This window comes from Trichophyton rubrum (genome assembly GCF_000151425.1).
Source record: "Trichophyton rubrum CBS 118892 genomic scaffold supercont2.4, whole genome shotgun sequence".
Taxonomy (NCBI): domain Eukaryota; kingdom Fungi; phylum Ascomycota; class Eurotiomycetes; order Onygenales; family Arthrodermataceae; genus Trichophyton; species Trichophyton rubrum.
Window position 1 is genome coordinate 2,012,095 of NW_003456425.1, and position 16,916 is coordinate 2,029,010.

The following is a 16,916-nucleotide window of genomic DNA, read 5'->3' on the forward strand; positions in this document are numbered from 1 at the left end:
TACAGCAGGGGGAACGGGCTGAGATACCCTGATCAAGGATCGATTGACTAACGTCGAGCAGCAACAAACTTGGGTCTATCCTGTCTTGACGGTCTTTGTTTGATCCCGTAGTGTTACTGTCTTCAGGGTCAGTAACAGCAGTAGCCTGACTAAGAAAGCCAGCGTCATCCTGATCAGGAGATGGTTTCTTTGCCCTATCATCCTTTAAAATAACCGCGTTTCGCCGTAGCCTGCTAGAAATGTCATCTCTGAAAATAACCATCTCGGAAACACTTGGTTCGTCAACGGTTAGGCGTGTAGGATTGGAAGTCCAGACCGCCGATTCATCTATTTGACGGGGAGAAGTGGGATGATCCTGACTAGAAGCTGTCTGGAAAACTCGACGGACCCGGGATCTGAAAAGCTCTGGTACCAGAGGCCTGGGTATACACGCGGTAGCCCCAGGAGAGAATGAAGAAGCCCACGGATCATTTTCTCCAGGAACAAAGACAAAAGTAGATTTTCTAAGAAGATTGGGGAATTGTGTTAGCACCGAGGCGAGGCTGTCGAAGAATTCTTTATATTCGATGCTTCCACAATTTCCAGCTCCGATCGCCGCATCGTGGACGAAATTGCCTATCAGAACAAATGCTGGGGACTGTGTATCGTCAGACGCTGCATCATATTGGTTGAGAACTATTGAAAGGGCTTGAAGCGTCTTTGGATTGTCCAAATTCACTTCTCCCATGATAACGACTCGCTGTGCGTCTGAGGGCTGCCGGGATATAGAACTTGGGTGCCTGAATTCAAACTGGTTAGAGTCTCCGCCAGCACTCATTGGGTCAGCTGAAGGGTCCGTTGGTAGTGCAATATTCCAGCCACGGCTCTGGTTATCAATGCCCAGGGAAACCTCCCTTCTCTCGCAAGGCGGCCCTCCAACTGATATGGCAATGAACTTGCCGCCAATTGCTCCTGCACCGCGGGCCACGGTATCTTCGTCTTCGTCCTCATAGATACCATCAACGAGAAGGATCATCCCTGGGACAAACCAGGCGCCGTTTGCCGGAATCCCCTTGGCGTGATCTAGATCTATAGCCACCGTCCCTGAAGGATCAGAAAGATTATAACTTCCACTTGGAGAAATAGTGAGTAAACCGAGGAGCAAGTGGGTTGTGCTCCCTCTACCCTGTAAGCTTGTAATTGACGTAATTTTATATGGCTGATTCGACATAGCAGATGTATTTGATTGACCGAAGGAGGTGGGTAGTGTTGAAGTTTGGAAAGTTTCGTTCCGTAGTAGCCGTTCATGAATCCGATAATAACGATCTCTGAATAGACTGACTCTATTATTGGCAGGGGGAAGCAGGGAGGCATGTTCATGCGGCGATTCAAAGTGCTTCTTATTCATGTTATATGTCAAGCGTTGCTGTTCAAATGCACTGATAACTTTGACCCGTTTCCTTGCGCGGTCATTCGCCGCATCTTCCGGGGAGTCAGAGGACTCTGCACCACCAAGCCCAGCTTCCCGGGGCTCCGAAGTCGAGTTACCAGACTCTTGAACTTGAGGATCAACAGTACTATGCTCTCGTTTTTTTGGGGGTATAGTTGTGTCCGTAGTCTTTTTTCCAGACTTAATATCATGCTGGACACGTCCTCCGACCATGTACGTTTCCAGTTCAGATAAAATCGACTTTAGTGACAGCTTTGTGTCATCTTCCACTATTGATCCACCTCCCGACTGCTTCCATAACTTTGCTACTTCATCCAGGACCAGGTCTGCGAGCCCTTCCTGGCGCCATCTTGAGCCGCAAGACTTGCCAATGAAGGTTGCAAGAGCTTGTAGTGTCGTCGACGTGAAGGCTAGATTATGTTTCTTTGAAAGTGTCCGAAAAGCCAGTGGTCTAATGGTATTAGGAGGGATAACGACGGGAAGTACGGAGGGTTCATGGGCGGTTCTGGGGGCGTTTTGTTCGTTGATTCCTGAACTTTTACGAGAGTTAACGATACCAACTGGTTTGAGGGAGTGAGAGTAGCGGATTCTTACCGGATAGGCACCGACGCCTGGAGAGTGACCATGAGTAACAGACCGAATATACCTCCCTCTCGTAGATAAGTAAGTCCCTCTTGCAGCGTTCTTGAAGCGAAGTCAGTTCGCTTGAAAGTGTTCAACCGGCCATAAAGCTTGACGCGTCAATTTCCACTTAACGCGTCGTCTAGCTTGTTAAGTTCGTCAGTTGACTATTTTTAGTTTGCAAGCGCGCGTGAGTTTAAAAAGCTTCACCTTCTACTTTTTCCGCTTGCCATAAAAGACCGACCTAAGACAACGACGCGTGAGAAGAGACAGGACGAGCAGGCTTGCTTGATATTTACAGATTACAGGTCTCGGTGGACTTAGTGATAGCTATTACAATGGGTGATGAGAGGCAGACCAAGCCTGAGACGGGCAATGAAAGCGCCGCAGCGGCCAGAGCTCACCAAAAGGACCAGCTAGCACAGCTGGTCAAGCTGGCAACAGCAAACGAAGCAGCTAAAGACTATGGCAAAGCCGTGGATCTCTATTCTCAAGCAGCAGAGCTTCAGGCGGAGATACACGGCGACATGGCACCTGAAAACGCCGATATCCTGTACTCCTATGGGAAATGTCTGTACCATGTTGGCGTGAGCAAGAGTGACGTGCTGGGTGCGAAGATACCCCAGACCGCCACGGAGCCTGCTGGCGGATCAAGCAGCAAGTCTGGAAAGGGACCAGGGTCTGGCGAAGAGGAAGAGGTACCGTCGAGCATTATCAAAGACGCAATTGCCAAACACGCAGAGAATGGTGAAGGCGCAGGGCCATCAAGCAGCCGGGGCAAAGCTGGGGCGACACCGCTTTTCCAGTTTATTGGGGATGAGAACCTTGAAGCGTCTGATGATGATGAGGAGGAGGATGAGGAAGGAGAAGGAGAAGGCGGCGAGGAAGGCAAGGGAGACGGGGAGGAAGAGGAAGAAGACGACTTTGCGAATGCATTCGAGATACTTGACCTGAGCCGTGTGCTGTACGAACGACAGCGAAGTGAGCTAGAACAGGATAAGGAGCCGAACGAGGAGAAGCTACGACGGGTTAAGGAGCGGTTGGCAGACACGTACGACCTGCAGGCAGAGATATCACTAGAAGGGGAGAGGTTCCCGGATGCAGCTACGGACCTACAGTCGTCGTTACGGATCAAGGAAGAGTTATATTCAGGAGAGGACCCTATAATTGCTGAGTGCTATTATAAACTGTCACTAGCGCTGGAGTTCTCATCTGTGATGAAAAAAGACGGAGAAGATGGAGAAAAAGGGAAAGGGAAAGCGAGCGAGAACAGCAACGCAGAGCCTGAGTATGACGCAGCAGCCCGAGAGCAGGCAGCCGTCTACATGGAGAAGGCAATCAAAAGCTGCAAGGGCCGGATTGCCAAAGAGGAAGCCCGGATTGAGAGCATTGGCAGCAACGACGGGGAGACCGTGGCCAGAATCAAGCGGAATATCGATGATGTCAAGGATATCGTCTCGGACATGGAGCAACGGGTGAGTTTTTTTTTTTTTTTTTTTTTTTTTTTTTTTTTTTTTTTTTTTTTTTTTTTTTCCGGTTTTGGTAAAAAGCAAGAGAGAGAGAGAGAGAGAGAGATGAATAACAACTGCAACAAAGCAAATGTGAGGAGTATATTTCTGACTGGTACCAGCTTGTCGATCTCCGGCGCCCACCTGTGGCCATCCCGAACGCGGAACGGACCAACGAGGAACAGGCCGCCGCTCAGGCCATCAAGCTGGATGAACTTACAAAAGTAGCCAACGACCTGACGGGACTGGTAAAGAAGAAGAAGCAGCCAGTAGCAGCAACGGCAGCAGTGTCGTCGACGTCGTCTGTTGGCGAGCAGCAGCAACCCGAGGGCAAAGGGAAGAGACCACTGGAGTCAGCTGAAGAGGCATTAAATCCTAAGAAGGTAAAAGGCGAGGAGAGCTGAATATGCCTCAAGAGAGGGAGGGATGAGAGATGCATCAACCTGTATGTTATGAGGGAATAGAAAGGTGATAACAGCATATGAATAATGATGTTTCAAGCAACAATCTGAGAGTAGCTCATGATTTGTGCTTCCGTCTCTGCCGGCGCTTTGCAGCCAGCGAGGGCGTCCAGACGCCGGCGAAGAGGTCCTCGCACTCGTCCTCATCCTGGCTATCGAACTCAATTTCTTCTTTCTTCCCGCTGCCATTGTCTACAGCAGCAGCAGTAGCAGCAGCACGAGAGAAATCTACCGGGCCGTCTCTTGAGATGCTGACCCGCTTGCTCTCGACGATGAACTTGCCGACCTTGTATTTCTGGCTCTCCTCCTCGGCTGCGAGGTACTTCCATCCCAGGATGGTATGACAGAAGCGGCAGGCGATGTCGCTGACAGTGTGAGAGCCGGTGACGAGCTGTCTGGGCACCGCGCGGTGGGCGACGGTGTTTGCCAGCACGCTGAGGGCCGGATGCGGCGCCTTCGGGTCGGCTACGAGATACGCCCGCCCATGGCGGCCGGTGAAGCCCTTGCTGATGACCTGCGAGGCGAGGCAGATGGTGGCCGCGCAGTTGGTGCACCGCAACGTCGACTCGCGTCTGCCGTCCATGTTGTTGTTAGTGAGCCCAGCTAGCCGGAGAGAGAGAGGGGGAGAGAGAGAGAGATGGGAGGAAGAAGACCTACTCGGCGCCCTGCAGATAGCTGGGGAACCTCGCTGCCATCTCTGCCGGTGTTTCTGTCTGTCTGTAGCTGCTGCTCCGTATCTCGGCCTGCACCTCGAGTCACTACTGACTGTGCCCGTCGGTCTGCGTCGCTGTCTGGCTGCTCGCTAGTTACAGGCCTCAGCCCGCAGGCAATAGATTCGCATCTGGCCCGTCCCTGAGCCACTCGCAGCACAGCCTTTCCTGCGTCCTGCGTCCTGCGTCCGCCGTCCGCCGTCCGCGCTGCTACCGTCGCCGGCCAGGAAGAAGGAATAAGCAGCGGTGGTCGTGTTGCGTTGAGCAAGTAACTAGTTAAGCGACGCCCGCGAGTAAAGAACAGCCTGTCCTCAAGGCTAAAAGCAGCGAGGCGCCCGCCGGCCCGCAGCCGCTATATAAAGTCTCTCCCCCCGACCTTCCTCTTCCCTCCCTCGACATCGACATCGGCATCGACGTTGACATTGACATCGACATCGATAGACATTCCTCCTTCCGACCTCTCCCAGCTGAAGCACCGTGCCAATTGATACTCAGACAGCATGCCCGGCGTCCGCAGCCTCCTCCTCGCCCTCGCCGGCGTCTCTCTCGCGCCCGCCGTGCTCGCCGCAGACGCCTCGACAGACACGTCGGACGTCCACGCCCTGAAGGCAGACACCTTCAAGGACTTCATCAAGGAGCATGACCTCGTCCTGGCCGAGTTCTACGCCCCCTGGTGCGGCCACTGCAAGGCCCTTGCCCCCGAGTATGAAAAAGCAGCTACCGAGCTCAAGGACAAGAACATCCAGCTCGCAAAGGTCGACTGCACCGAGGAGGCCGATCTCTGCCAGGAGTACGGCGTCGAGGGATACCCTACGCTCAAGGTCTTCCGTGGCCTTGACTCGTACAAGCCTTATAACGGTGCTCGCAAGTCCCCAGCGTGAGTAGTCCCTGCTATAGATCTAGAAGATAGAAGTAGAAAAAGGGGGGAAGGTCGGAAGAGATATTGACAAAACCCCATAGCATCACCTCGTACATGATCAAGCAAAGCCTGCCATCAGTCTCGGTTGTGACAGCAGACAACTTCGAGGAGGTCAAGTCCCTGGACAAGGTTGTCGTCGTCGCCTTCATTGGTGAAGACGACAAGGAAACCAACACGACCTACACTACCCTGGCTGACTCAATGCGGGACGATGTCCTCTTTGCCGGCACCAACAGCGCTGAGCTGGCCAAGAAGGAGGGCGTCTCGCTTCCTGCCGTTGTCCTCTACAAGGAATTCGATGACCGCAAGGACGTCTATGATGGCAAGTTCGAGGCCGAGGCCCTCAAGGCTTTCATCAAGTCCTCTAGCACTCCCCTCGTTGGCGAGGTTGGCCCAGAGACCTACTCTGGATACATGTCGGTAAGTCTCATTTGAGCAAGACCTACTCTCTGTGGACAATTGCTAACTAACGTGTGTGAAACATAGGCTGGCATCCCTCTTGCATACATCTTTGCTGACACTGCCGAGGAGCGTGAGCAGTACGCTAGTGACTTCAAGGACCTCGCCAAAAAGCTAAAGGGCAAGATCAACTTCGCTACCATCGACTCCAAGGCCTTTGGTGCTCACGCTGCCAACCTCAACCTTATTCCTGAGAAGTTCCCTGCCTTCGCCATCCAGGACACCGTTTCCAACAAGAAGTACCCCTTCGACCAGGAGAAGAAGCTCACCAAGGAGGAGATCACCAAGTTCGTTGAGGGTGTCATCTCCGGTGACATTGCTGCTAGCGTCAAGTCCGAGGCTGTCCCAGAAACTAATGACGGCCCAGTCACCGTCATCGTCGCCCACACCTACGAGGATATCGTCATGAACAAGGACAAGGATGTCCTCGTCGAGTTCTACGCTCCTTGGTGCGGACACTGCAAGGCGTAAGTTCACCCCCTTTTCACACGATCTCATTTAAACCATGCAATTGGCTAACAAACGCGTAGTCTCGCTCCCAAGTACGACCAGCTCGGCAGCTTGTACAAGGACAACAAGGACTTCGCCTCCAAGGTGACCATCGCTAAGGTCGATGCCACCGCCAACGACATCCCAGACGAGATCCAGGGCTTCCCTACCATTAAGCTTTTCCCTGCCGGTGCTAAGGACAAGCCAGTCGAGTACACCGGCTCTCGCACCGTCGAGGACCTCGCCAACTTCGTCCGTGACAACGGCAAGCACAAGGTCGACGCCTACGATGAGAAGAAGATCGAGAAGGATGGCAGCGATGTCACTGGAAAGCCAAAGGATGCAGAAGCCCCACCAAAGCCTTCTGATGCTCCCGAGCCTGAGGAGCAGGCTGACAAGAAGCATGAGGAGTTGTAGTTCTTCTTCCTTTACGCCGGCATGCTTTGAATCCTTTCTAATGTAAACTTATGAATCTACGTTTACTCGCCCCCTCGAGTTGGTCTAACTTCCAATTGCAACCAGCTCACAATGGACTTGTTTTTCCGAACTGCCTCCACCCGTCCGTCAATGGGGCTGCTTTGCTTGTTTTTCTGTTTTCTTTTTCTCTCTTGCTTAATGATCATAGGGACAAAGGGAAAAGGATGGGAAATAAATAATCAAGAAAAGGACAGATAACTTTTCTTACCTTTTGCGTTCGGTTGTCTAGCAATATACCTTTAAATGATATTCATCTTGATATTTACAACTAGCTCAATTTGGGTAGCCCACTCTACAAAATAGAACCAATCATCTTAAATATATTATTGCTATTTATTATTTTTTGTACATTCAAATCAGTCAATGGTGATTACGCTGCCGTTGTTGGCTTGCTTACTGACATCTGATTCGCTATTCGGGGCTACTACCCCTGTAGTACTCGTTGCTGTCATGGCGGGCTGGCTAGTGCCGCTACTGTTACTCAACGATGCAGGGACGGAATTGCTCTGGTTCCCATCCAACATCATCACTCTGCCAGCGCCATTCGCTGCCGCTTGCGTGCGTTGTTGCGCAACATGTGTCTTAATAATGTTGTCGAGCACCATGATCAGGCTGACTGGATTGTCTGCTTCTGCCATGGCTCCGTCTCCGAGCCCGCGCCAGCCATCCCCATTGACCTTGAGTATTTTATTCGTCAGCTCGCTTTCCAGTGCTACCTGGCTCATGCGGACACTGGGAATCGTGCCATTCCGAAGAAGCCAACAAATGCGCTGTCTGCGTTGTTTCATCGTCAGGTGGAATCGATATTGGAGGTACGGGTATGAGATATGGTACATTTTGGCAGACCGAGCCGCTATTCTGACTACAGCGCGGGATCGGTCTCTTGATTCGGCAAGAATGGTCTCAACGGCTTCCAGGAAAGGTAGAGTGAGGGTAAGCAACTCCAACGTAAAGCCCAGTCCAGCTGAAGGGTCGTTGAGTATGGCTGTTAATGATTCCATGATGCGTCGATGAGGGTTCTTGCCATGGAGGTCTAGTGACATCCGAAGCCGGGCTAAAGGTCTCTTGTCACCCTTGGTCTTGGATTGTTGGTTGTCTGGTAAAAGTAGAGGCGGACGTGTATCGATGTATTGGAAGAATATGGAGGCCCGTAGGCTGCCGTTGGAAGAAGGGTATGTGAAACTGATTTTCGATGACGATATCGAAGTGACTACGAATTTTTTGCGGTGGATAAACCCCAGAGCAAAAATGGTATTTGTGAGCCGTTGTAACCAGGAGAAGAGCTGTTCGATAATGGGCACACCTATGCGCGTGAAAAATCGAATTGCAAATTTTCGAGACCGAGGTTTGAAGCTGAGGTTTGAATCGGAAGCTAAGATGGCCATTCCAAGATGAGAAACTGGGACTGCAAAAAATCCTGTAGCCACGACAATTGCCTCACGAGTTCGGTGGTTGATTCCCTTATACGAGAGACAAATGGTGTCCTTGATGATAGTCTTGCTTTTGTTGGATAAGGGAGAGGCCACTCGCAACTGGTGTGGAAGATCAGAGGCTTTGTAGCATACGTTGGTATCTAGGACTTCGTTGTCAACTCCTAGAACCTGATCCTCTATCTTTGGAAAGTGGCAAAGTTTTAGTTTGTTAAGGCAGTCTGCATTCGAATGTGCTACAACCATGCCCGATATGGAGTTAGCAAGCTTTGCAAAAGAACGATAACGGTGTTTATTGGATGCATATCCGCACTGTCCTGTAATGGCATGCGCTTGCTGTAACTGTATGAGGCGGCCATCGCCGGGACACCGGGTTTGAGATTCAGTTGCTGATGGCGCTTTATCCCGCAGCTGGATCACCCACCAGTCATCCCTTTCTATGCTGCTTGTAAAAGCAACGAGCCAATTGGGATCCCAGTCTCCGTGTTGGAAGAGGGAGATGTTTCTAATCTCATTGACAGGAAGTACTTTGCGCAGTGATTGCATGTCAACATTTGCAGGTGCTATTAGCTTCCAGCCAACCACACGTCCATGGCTTTCGGCTTCTTCCATCGCAACCAGGCATCTGAGACGACAGATACGTTCGTATATCCCTACCGACAATGCTTTGTTGGGATCAGGTTCAACATCATGTCGACTCAATGATAATGGCACTGTCCGTAGAGCAACTATTCCGCCTACAGGCTCGATAGCTAATCGCATAGTTTTCCTGCGGGTGAGTTGAATATCTAGGTAACAATTCCCAGGCTCCGTTGCAGACGTGTTTAACCCTAGAAAGAGTACTCCTTGGCCATACAATTTGGATGCAGTAAGCTTGGTATAGACTTCGAAGAATATGTCGTGGATGTGCCGTGATATAGTCCTTCGCAGTATAGTTTCAACTGATATAATCTTGTTCTCGAAATGTGTGCTTTCAACGGAAACCTCCTTGTTATCTCGGATCCAGCGAACATATAAACGAGGTATATCTGGCTGGTATGCCCGGCCTCCTCGTTGTGACTTATTACGTCTAGTTCCGATTTCAATCCAACTTTTTGGCCCAGGCCGATTGGTCCAGTACTGGATAACAAGAGTGCGGTGGAGCAACTCGATCCGCAGATTATTACCCCAATGAGATCGAGCTACTTCAACAGCCTGTCTAAAACATGTCATGATCTTTTGGTTCAAAACAAGGTTGTGAAGGAGGTCGCAGCAGCCAACGATTCCCGATTTCATTAGTGAGGTGTTGATAGTACATTCTAGATTATCACGAACGGGGCCTCTAGAAAGTGCAGATGATGGTGAGAATATAAATCGGAGGTCGACAAAGAAGAACTGAGAGTTTCGCGTTTCCTGGGCTATTGACAAGTCTAGCTCGATTTCATTTGAAATTGTGAATGTGACCCTTCCATCATGGATACGGTATGTAGCGTATTCCGGAATGGAGTCATGGGTGATGAGTCGGATGCTTATCAATTTATTGATTTTTCGAAGTGTTTTTAACGTATCTTTGGGGGAGAGTTTGCCTGGAGGCAAAAAAGGAAGCTAAGATGAAACGGTTAATACGGAGTTCAACTAATGCATAACAGAGGGAGAAACCTACCGCGGGAAGAGCCGAGACAGCTCCGGTTGAAAGTGCTTCTAATGCAGTTTCTAAGTCCGGGTTTCCCATCTGCGCCTTAAAGAGGTCTCGTTTTATGTTTCCGGCAAGGAAGATCGCGTGGTTGTATAGATCATAGCGTTGACGAATAAAAAACTGCAGATCAATCAATCTGCCAACATCAACAGCTTGCCGTCCCCATTGTGAGAGAACAAGTAGTTTGATGAACTCGGCTCTCTTTGCCTGCGCAAACTCGAGGATTTGGCTCTTCTTGGCACTTGAGGCATTGTATGAGCTACTGCCACCTTGATGGTTGGGAGGAGCATCTCCAAGCTCGCTAAGAAGGTGAAGTAGATCGTTCCAACATTGAACAACCACCCTGTTGATACCCTTGGCAAGAGGAAAGAACCCTTGAGTGATATGGGTTATTTCCGGAGGAGGCAGCTCCGGAGCCGTAATTATATCGTTTGATTGAGATTTAATGCCATTCGCTTGGCCATTTGAGTGGGAGTTGATATCGGTGGTTTGAAAAGCGCCGTTGTCTGAAGCCGTGTTATCTCCGTTCACCGTCCCTATGGTGCGCCATACTCCAAGGGCGCTTGGGTCATCCATGACGATGCCAGGCATTTCCCAGAGCTAACACCCTCACCTGCTGCCCCAGACCAAGGATATATTGAGCTATATCGGGGCGTCTCGATTACTGGTGGGCCATTCGTGATGAAGCTCAAGGGTATCGGAAATCCAGCATCAGTCGGCGCAACGACTATCATTAAATCGCAAGGTCTAAAGAGTACAGCCAAGTCACTAAACAACGTAACCGAGTCAGTAATGCATTTGAGAGGGCATGCGAAATGAGGCAAACCGAAATAAGAAATGGAGAAAGAGCAAACTCACCTCTCGTCAACCGCATCTCAGCCACCACTCTTAGGTACACAGCAAACTGAAAAGGTACACAACCTCAAGTGATGCTGCTGAGCTATCAGCTCGGCGCGCCTCAAGATGCAGGCAGCGCTTTGTAGGCGTGAATGGTGTCTCTATCACCTGGCAAAGAAACGAAGCAGGAAAAAAAGGCGAAGTGAAAGCGAAGCGCATCGAGAAGTCACAACACGGAAGACGTCATGTTATGTAAGCAGTGGCTGGCCCCATACTTTGGTCACGTGCGATGGCGACCTTTTCTTTTCTTTCTTGTCGACTTCAACTTCTCAACTTCAGCTTCATCAACGACGACGACAACGACTACGAGAGCAGCAACGTTGCTCCTTTTCTTCGTTTTTATTTAGCAGTCACCAGCCCCTTATTTCTTCTCAAGTGGTTAGCGGAGAAGATATTTTGGGCTGACTCCCTCAGTCTTGTGTCTTTCTAGAAGGTATCTGACATGTGCCAAGTTACATCACCTATTTCTCTCATTTTCTTCCAAAGTGATGCTAACTGACCCTTGTCTTGTAACAGTATAATAGCTTTATCCCATAGTTCCCTTGCGCCCTTGATCCGTTTGAGACTTTTTGACACACCTGTGCGGGCACTCTCACGGCTTGGTGGCGCTTTCTTTCTCCCCTCTTCCTGTTACGGGCTTTTTCGCTGTCATTCTCAGTCCTTCGCTAGGCGGCCGCTTGGGTGTCCCTTGTTGTTATATGTGATATCTTCATCTTGTATCCCACTTGGGTGTTAGCAGGCCTGAAAGAAATATCAGAGAAAAGAAGAAAAGAAAGAAAGACAACCCAGTTTGATCCTCGAACACAATCTGTTCCCTCGCAACTCGGCTTTTCCCTTCGTCTCCTGGAGGGAAGACTTGACTTAGGACGGAGGCATCTGCTTGCTTTCTTTTGAATCCTCCATCGCTCTGGTCCTTTACCTCCGCCTAATAGTTCTTTATTAACGATTCAAGCCAAAAAAAACCCGTAACCTGGCCATTATTCTCTTCCTCTTTACTTTCTCGAATGTTTCCCCCCTAATCATCTTCCTTTATTTCCAATCCCACTCTTCTTCCTTTGTACTTCGTGAATCACCGACTCTGTCTTGTTGGATTCCCTCTTGCTATCATCTTCATACCCTTTCTCATAACTTTCTCCATCGAGTGTCTGGCTCTTCGTCAAAAGTAGGTGTTTGTGTTACACATCGATCTTGCTCCCTATCTCCAAATCTAGACGTTGTTCATTTTTTTTTTTCCCGCAGCCTTTGCTCCAGCCATCATGGCCTCTTCTGTCCATTTCAAGTTCAAGTCTCAGAAAGAACCCTCGAGGGTGACATTCGATGGAACTGGCATATCAGTCTTTGAGCTGAAGAGGGAAATTATCACTCAAAACCGACTGGGAGACGGCTCTGAGTTTGAGCTTTCGATCTACAACGAGGATACAAATGAAGGCTAGTTTCCTCATTCTTTGGATACCCTGAATTACCTATATACTAACGACTTGTAGAATATGACGATGATACGGCTATCATTCCTCGATCAACCTCAGTCATTGCTCGCCGCTTCCCAGCCGCACGTCCCGGTAAAGGCGGCGCGGCGAGATACATGTCAGGCAAGGCACCTGTCACGTCGCGGAATGTGCAGCATGATGGCGAACAATCTACTCGTCAGGATACTGGCGACAGTGGCATCGAAATCAGTAGTCTCCAGTCGGAAGATGAGAAACTTAAAGCATTGTTTCGGCTGCAGGAGACACAGTGGAAGGAACAGCAGCAAGACATGACAAAGTGAGTCCATAACCTAAGCAATACTTCACCATGTATCTTCATTGACCGATAATATTGTAGTATGACTCCCGTTATGGGTCGAGGCCGAGGGAAACCTGTAACGGTTCCCGATCACCCACCTCCGCCAGGTTATCTCTGCTACCGGTGTGGCGAGAAAGGTGAGCTTAACCAGCCTGGTTTTTATGGTTTAGAATAACCCTAACATTCATTATAGGTCATTGGATCCAGGCCTGTCCAACAAATAATGATCCCCGGTTTGATGGCCGATATCGTGTTAAGCGGTCTACAGGCATTCCCCGTTCATTCCAGAAAAAAGTGGAGAAACCAGACTCGCCTGCTTTAGATGGCTCGGATGACAATTCGAAACTTACAGGGGTTATGGTGAATGCTGATGGGGATTTTGTTATTGCTCAACCAGATAAAGCTTCGTGGGAGTTATATCAAGAGAAGGCAACTGCATCCAAAGCAGCAGAGGCCGAAGCAGCTAATGCTGAGCGAAACAAACAATTGCAGAACAGAGGTCTCTTATGCCCCCTTGACAAAAGAATGTTGTTAGCGCCTACAAAGACACCGTGCTGCGAAAAGACATATTGTAGTGATTGTATCACTAATGCCCTAATTGAGAGCGATTTTGTCTGCCCCAACTGTTCTGCTGACGGTGTTTTGCTTGACAATCTATCCGTTGATGAAGAAGCTATTAAAAGGCTGGCCGAATTCGAGACCGAAAAGTCACAGAAGACGGAGGGAACCGAGATAAACTTGCCTGAGAAGGTAGGCTCGGAGAAGGCCAGTAACAAGGAACAGTCACAGCAAGAAGCGACCACCTCGAAGAAGAGATCAGCAACTGAAAATGGCGCAACCCAGGATAATGACCAACTTCAGGCACCGGCTATGAAGAAACAAAAATCCCGAGATAGCACCGGTGATACACAAAACAACACTCAACACACCACTCCGCAAAGCAATATTCCCCAGGTCACTACCCAAAGCAATACGCAAAATCGTAACTCTCAAAGCAATACTCACGGCACTACACCTCAGAATAATATTCCGCAACCTGGTCCTATGAATCCTTTCCCACAGATGCCACCTCAACCAATGATGGGTGCATATGGGCAAATGAATCCGTTTGCCGGACAGGATATGATGCCCATGGGTGGATATTACAATGGTGGGAATAACTGGAGTCAGGCATCAGATCCTTATATGATGGCTGCGGGACCCTTTATGGGCGGGCCGGGCCAAATGGGATATGGGATGCCAAATTCAGGAATGAACTTCAATAGTTTCAACCCACAGATGATGAATCAAATGAATCAAATGAATCAAATGCAACAGCCTTTCCAGCAACATTACGGTATGACTCCCTTTTCGAACCAACAGCGGAGCCATATCAGCGAACCGCTTGCGAATGAGGAAGACTCCCCTTATTTCAGACAACCTGTGAATCCTCACCGCCACCATGGAAGACAGAAGAGAACACGCCCTAGTGACTACCGGGAGCTGTAGGCAGACGTGCTTCGTTTTTATGTTTCTCCATGGTGCAGTGTCCTGTGTTGTTGCTGCTTTGGCTTGTTCCCCTTTACTCATTTTTAAAATGCCCCAGACGAAAAGAAAAAGAAGAAACCTGTATCATAGCAATAGGGCTTCATGATGTATATACAATGATTAGTGAACCTTTTAAATCAATATCACTATTAATAAAAACGTTTCTCGGCTTCGTCAATTGATGAGCTGTCGGTGTTGTAGAAAGCTGAAGTTGAAGTAGAATTTTGGACTAAGCCTGACCTGGCTTAGCGCGCTTGTCCCCGTATCAAGAGAAATCAACCAAAACAAATGAAAAAAAAAAAAAAGATCTTGTAGACTCAAGCTTGACAATCAAGATCCCTCCTTTCTTTTAGGCTCGTTGCCACGGCCACTCTACTTGCCGCCGCAATGTTTTCTGCTCAGGGAGGCATTGCTGTGACCGCAGTATCTAGTCGACCCCGGCGACGACAGAGACCTAGATCAGAGGACGGCTTCCAACCTCCGCGAGCAAAGAGACAACGGTCAACAAAACATGCTGAGGCTGGCGGAGACACGGAGCTCGACACGGCAGCGTACGAACAAGCGCACTGTTTGGCAGTAGAGCCAGTCCTTGAAGACGGCCCTTCGTTGGCTGCGGGTGACACATCTATCGACCTCCCAGTGCGCGGTCGTAAGGAGTCAGATCGACCTACCTACGATTCCCACTCAACTCTTATCGTAAGCTTCCCAGCGCGTTCTGTTCATTATTGAAGGCGTGTAATATGACTAACTTGTAGCTTCTTTAGCTGGATAATGGCTTCTACAGTGCTACTCGACTCTCCGCCCTTCCAGAGCCTCTTCAGAGGTCATCAGGTACGCTATCCTTATATCACAGGTCTACCGCGTACTAACTGTCGAAATAACACCTCTAGCGCCATTTCGATGCGTTGTATCACCAGAACATGCAAACTCACTTATTCTCACCCACAACCAGGTCTATGTTTGGGCTTATTCGTCTGGTTCTTCCTCTATCAGTCCAAGTGACTTCTCTACGTTCAACATACCTGAACCATCTCCAAAACACATCGACCCTTTACCACTTGGCGCGTTTACCTCCAGCTCTTCGACAAGCGATGCAGGCATGTTAGTAGTGATACCAGCTACCGGAAAAATTACATTCTGGCAAACCATTTCGAATAACGTTATCCTTGGGTTGATAAAACAGAAATGCAATACAGTTCATGGCTCAATACCCGGAATGATGTCCGGAGAATTTGTTACGGGCCTACTTAATGCGGAGCCGTCCGGGTTCATCATCACTCTTTCTACTGGTCGCGTTGCTCATCTAACTATTATGGATGCTCATGGCAAAGCAAGCCTGAATATAAGGTTCCTTGACTTGGCTAATCGTGCTACGAGTGGCGGCATATTTGGAGGTCTGAGGAATGTATTTAGCGGTGCCTCTTGGAGAAGGAATATCGCTGCTGCAAATGGCGGCCGATCCACACAACGTGGCCAGCGTGAGGTCATTATTGCGACCAGCTCGGGATTGATTGAAGTCTGGGATATTCACTGGGAACAATGGCAGCGGCTTGAAGACACGTATGGACGCAACGCTCGAAATCAACAGAGCGCTGAAAGACAAGGGCTTAAACTCTGAAAACGGCTCCCTTGCCTCCGTACAAGTCTTGGATTTTGCAATCAAAAACAACAGCAAACGTTCAAACGATGCGGAACGTGACCTCTCACTCTGGGTTTTATTCTCCGTCTCCGGAGAAACCATTTCATACTTCGTTGTTGACTTGACTTTCCCAGAAAATATCCCAGAAGCTGGTCGGGTCTTCAAAATTGATTATGAGGGTCAGCTACAGGACTCTGCGGATTCTACCCCAAAGATATATGTGCCCCGTCCCGGTAAAAGTGCTTTCATCGTCTTCAAAAATGCAACCGTCCTCGTGTCGTTAATACCCGTGGAAGATTCGACAAAAGATGGTACACCCGAATTTCAGGACCTTGTTCGACTTCGGGACCGAGACAATTTCGTGGTTATTGGATCGACTCTAGATGATTGTGGTGACGAACACCGTCGAGACTGCTGTGTGCTGGTCATCCAAAACTACGGGCTTGTTCATCTGTCCAGCTTGCGTTTGAAGACTGAAGTGGCACAAGATATACAATTGACGACCAAACTACGCCTTGAACAGATTGTCTTCTTTGAAAATGCCAAAGACAACCCTATCAATTTCCACCATTACAAGGAGCTGTCTTCGAAACCCCGCCTTGAAGAGGCAATCTTAAATATTACGGACGAAATCCTTCATTCGAGCTCGATGTATATTTCCTCCATAGCGGCGTCCTTGGAACATCAAATGACAATGCGATCCAACGCTCTACAAGCTCTTGCAAAATATATCAGGAACAACCATGTTGAACTTAGCTATTCGATTCGGTGGCAGCTCCTCTGGAACGCAGAAAAAATGGCAGCGAGTAAAGCGATCTGGGCTCTCTATAATGATCTTAAGAAAAATACCCCGAGAAGATTTGTATCTGGACACTTGATTGAGACCATGG

General features: G+C 49.3%; 7 protein-coding genes across 10 annotated transcripts; 4 read left to right on the forward strand and 3 right to left on the reverse strand.

Annotated features, from left to right (window-relative positions):
• Positions 1-75: 75 nt before the first annotated feature.
• TERG_04659 (uncharacterized protein) lies at positions 76-2,055 on the reverse strand (the record flags this gene model as incomplete). Its single annotated transcript, XM_003235555.1, has 3 exons — positions 76-116; positions 151-1,964; positions 2,024-2,055. The coding sequence occupies 3 exons, from the start codon at positions 2,053-2,055 to the stop codon at positions 76-78; spliced, it is 1,887 nt and encodes a 628-aa protein (XP_003235603.1).
• Positions 2,056-2,298: 243 nt separating this feature from the next.
• TERG_04660 (uncharacterized protein) lies at positions 2,299-4,429 on the forward strand. The gene is made up of 2 exons (XM_003235556.2): positions 2,299-3,525; positions 3,681-4,429. Exons 1-2 carry the CDS (start codon positions 2,389-2,391, stop codon positions 3,960-3,962), a joined length of 1,419 nt encoding a protein of 472 aa, XP_003235604.1. The 5' UTR covers positions 2,299-2,388; the 3' UTR covers positions 3,963-4,429.
• Positions 4,078-4,714, reverse strand: TERG_04661 (uncharacterized protein; the record flags this gene model as incomplete). Its single annotated transcript, XM_003235557.1, has 2 exons — positions 4,078-4,591; positions 4,677-4,714. 2 exons carry the CDS (start codon positions 4,712-4,714, stop codon positions 4,078-4,080), a joined length of 552 nt encoding a protein of 183 aa, XP_003235605.1.
• A 379-nt stretch (positions 4,715-5,093) lies between these two features.
• On the forward strand, positions 5,094-7,441 carry TERG_04662 (protein disulfide-isomerase domain-containing protein). Of its 3 annotated transcripts, XM_003235558.2 has the most exons (4): positions 5,094-5,606; positions 5,690-6,068; positions 6,135-6,574; positions 6,638-7,441. In XM_003235558.2, the coding sequence occupies exons 1-4, from the start codon at positions 5,230-5,232 to the stop codon at positions 7,011-7,013; spliced, it is 1,572 nt and encodes a 523-aa protein (XP_003235606.1). In that variant the 5' UTR covers positions 5,094-5,229; the 3' UTR covers positions 7,014-7,441. The 3 variants fall into 3 exon arrangements, with proteins under 3 accessions (XP_003235606.1, XP_047606366.1, XP_047606365.1); XM_047749847.1 differs by having other exon boundaries at positions 5,094-6,068; XM_047749846.1 differs by having other exon boundaries at positions 6,135-7,441.
• On the reverse strand, positions 7,430-11,177 carry TERG_04663 (uncharacterized protein; the record flags this gene model as incomplete). Its single annotated transcript, XM_047748299.1, has 2 exons — positions 11,037-11,177; positions 7,430-10,946 (listed from the first exon to the last, which is right to left on the reverse strand). Exon 2 carries the CDS (start codon positions 9,776-9,778, stop codon positions 7,430-7,432), a length of 2,349 nt encoding a protein of 782 aa, XP_047604277.1. The 5' UTR covers positions 9,779-10,946; positions 11,037-11,177.
• Positions 11,178-11,220: 43 nt separating this feature from the next.
• On the forward strand, positions 11,221-14,542 carry TERG_04664 (uncharacterized protein). 2 transcript variants are annotated; one of them, XM_047749848.1, is made up of 2 exons: positions 11,221-12,839; positions 12,900-14,542. In XM_047749848.1, the coding sequence occupies exon 2, from the start codon at positions 13,218-13,220 to the stop codon at positions 14,346-14,348; it is 1,131 nt and encodes a 376-aa protein (XP_047606367.1). In that variant the 5' UTR covers positions 11,221-12,839; positions 12,900-13,217; the 3' UTR covers positions 14,349-14,542. The 2 variants fall into 2 exon arrangements, with proteins under 2 accessions (XP_047606367.1, XP_047604278.1); XM_047748300.1 differs by having other exon boundaries at positions 11,221-14,542.
• A 183-nt stretch (positions 14,543-14,725) lies between these two features.
• TERG_12168 (uncharacterized protein) lies at positions 14,726-16,888 on the forward strand (the record flags this gene model as incomplete). The annotated part of the gene is made up of 4 exons (XM_003235561.2): positions 14,726-15,083; positions 15,152-15,218; positions 15,278-15,947; positions 15,976-16,888. Coding segments are annotated over exons 1-4 (1,959 nt in total), but the record flags the coding sequence as incomplete, so codon positions are not given.
• Positions 16,889-16,916: the final 28 nt, after the last annotated feature.

What these genes read in the sequence shown, in the direction of transcription:
- TERG_04660 (XM_003235556.2), top strand. Translation starts at nt 2,389, where the DNA reads ATGGGTGATGAGAGGCAGACCAAGCCTGAGACGGGCAATGAAAGCGCC. An exon ending in TCTCGGACATGGAGCAACGG is followed by an intron (nt 3,526 to 3,680) that starts GTGAGTTTTTTT and finishes GACTGGTACCAG; the next exon opens with CTTGTCGATCTCCGGCGCCC.
- TERG_04662 (XM_003235558.2), top strand. Translation starts at nt 5,230, where the DNA reads ATGCCCGGCGTCCGCAGCCTCCTCCTCGCCCTCGCCGGCGTCTCTCTC. An exon ending in GGTGCTCGCAAGTCCCCAGC is followed by an intron (nt 5,607 to 5,689) that starts GTGAGTAGTCCC and finishes AAAACCCCATAG; the next exon opens with CATCACCTCGTACATGATCA. An exon ending in CCTACTCTGGATACATGTCG is followed by an intron (nt 6,069 to 6,134) that starts GTAAGTCTCATT and finishes TGTGAAACATAG; the next exon opens with GCTGGCATCCCTCTTGCATA.
- TERG_04664 (XM_047748300.1), top strand. Translation starts at nt 13,218, where the DNA reads ATGGTGAATGCTGATGGGGATTTTGTTATTGCTCAACCAGATAAAGCT.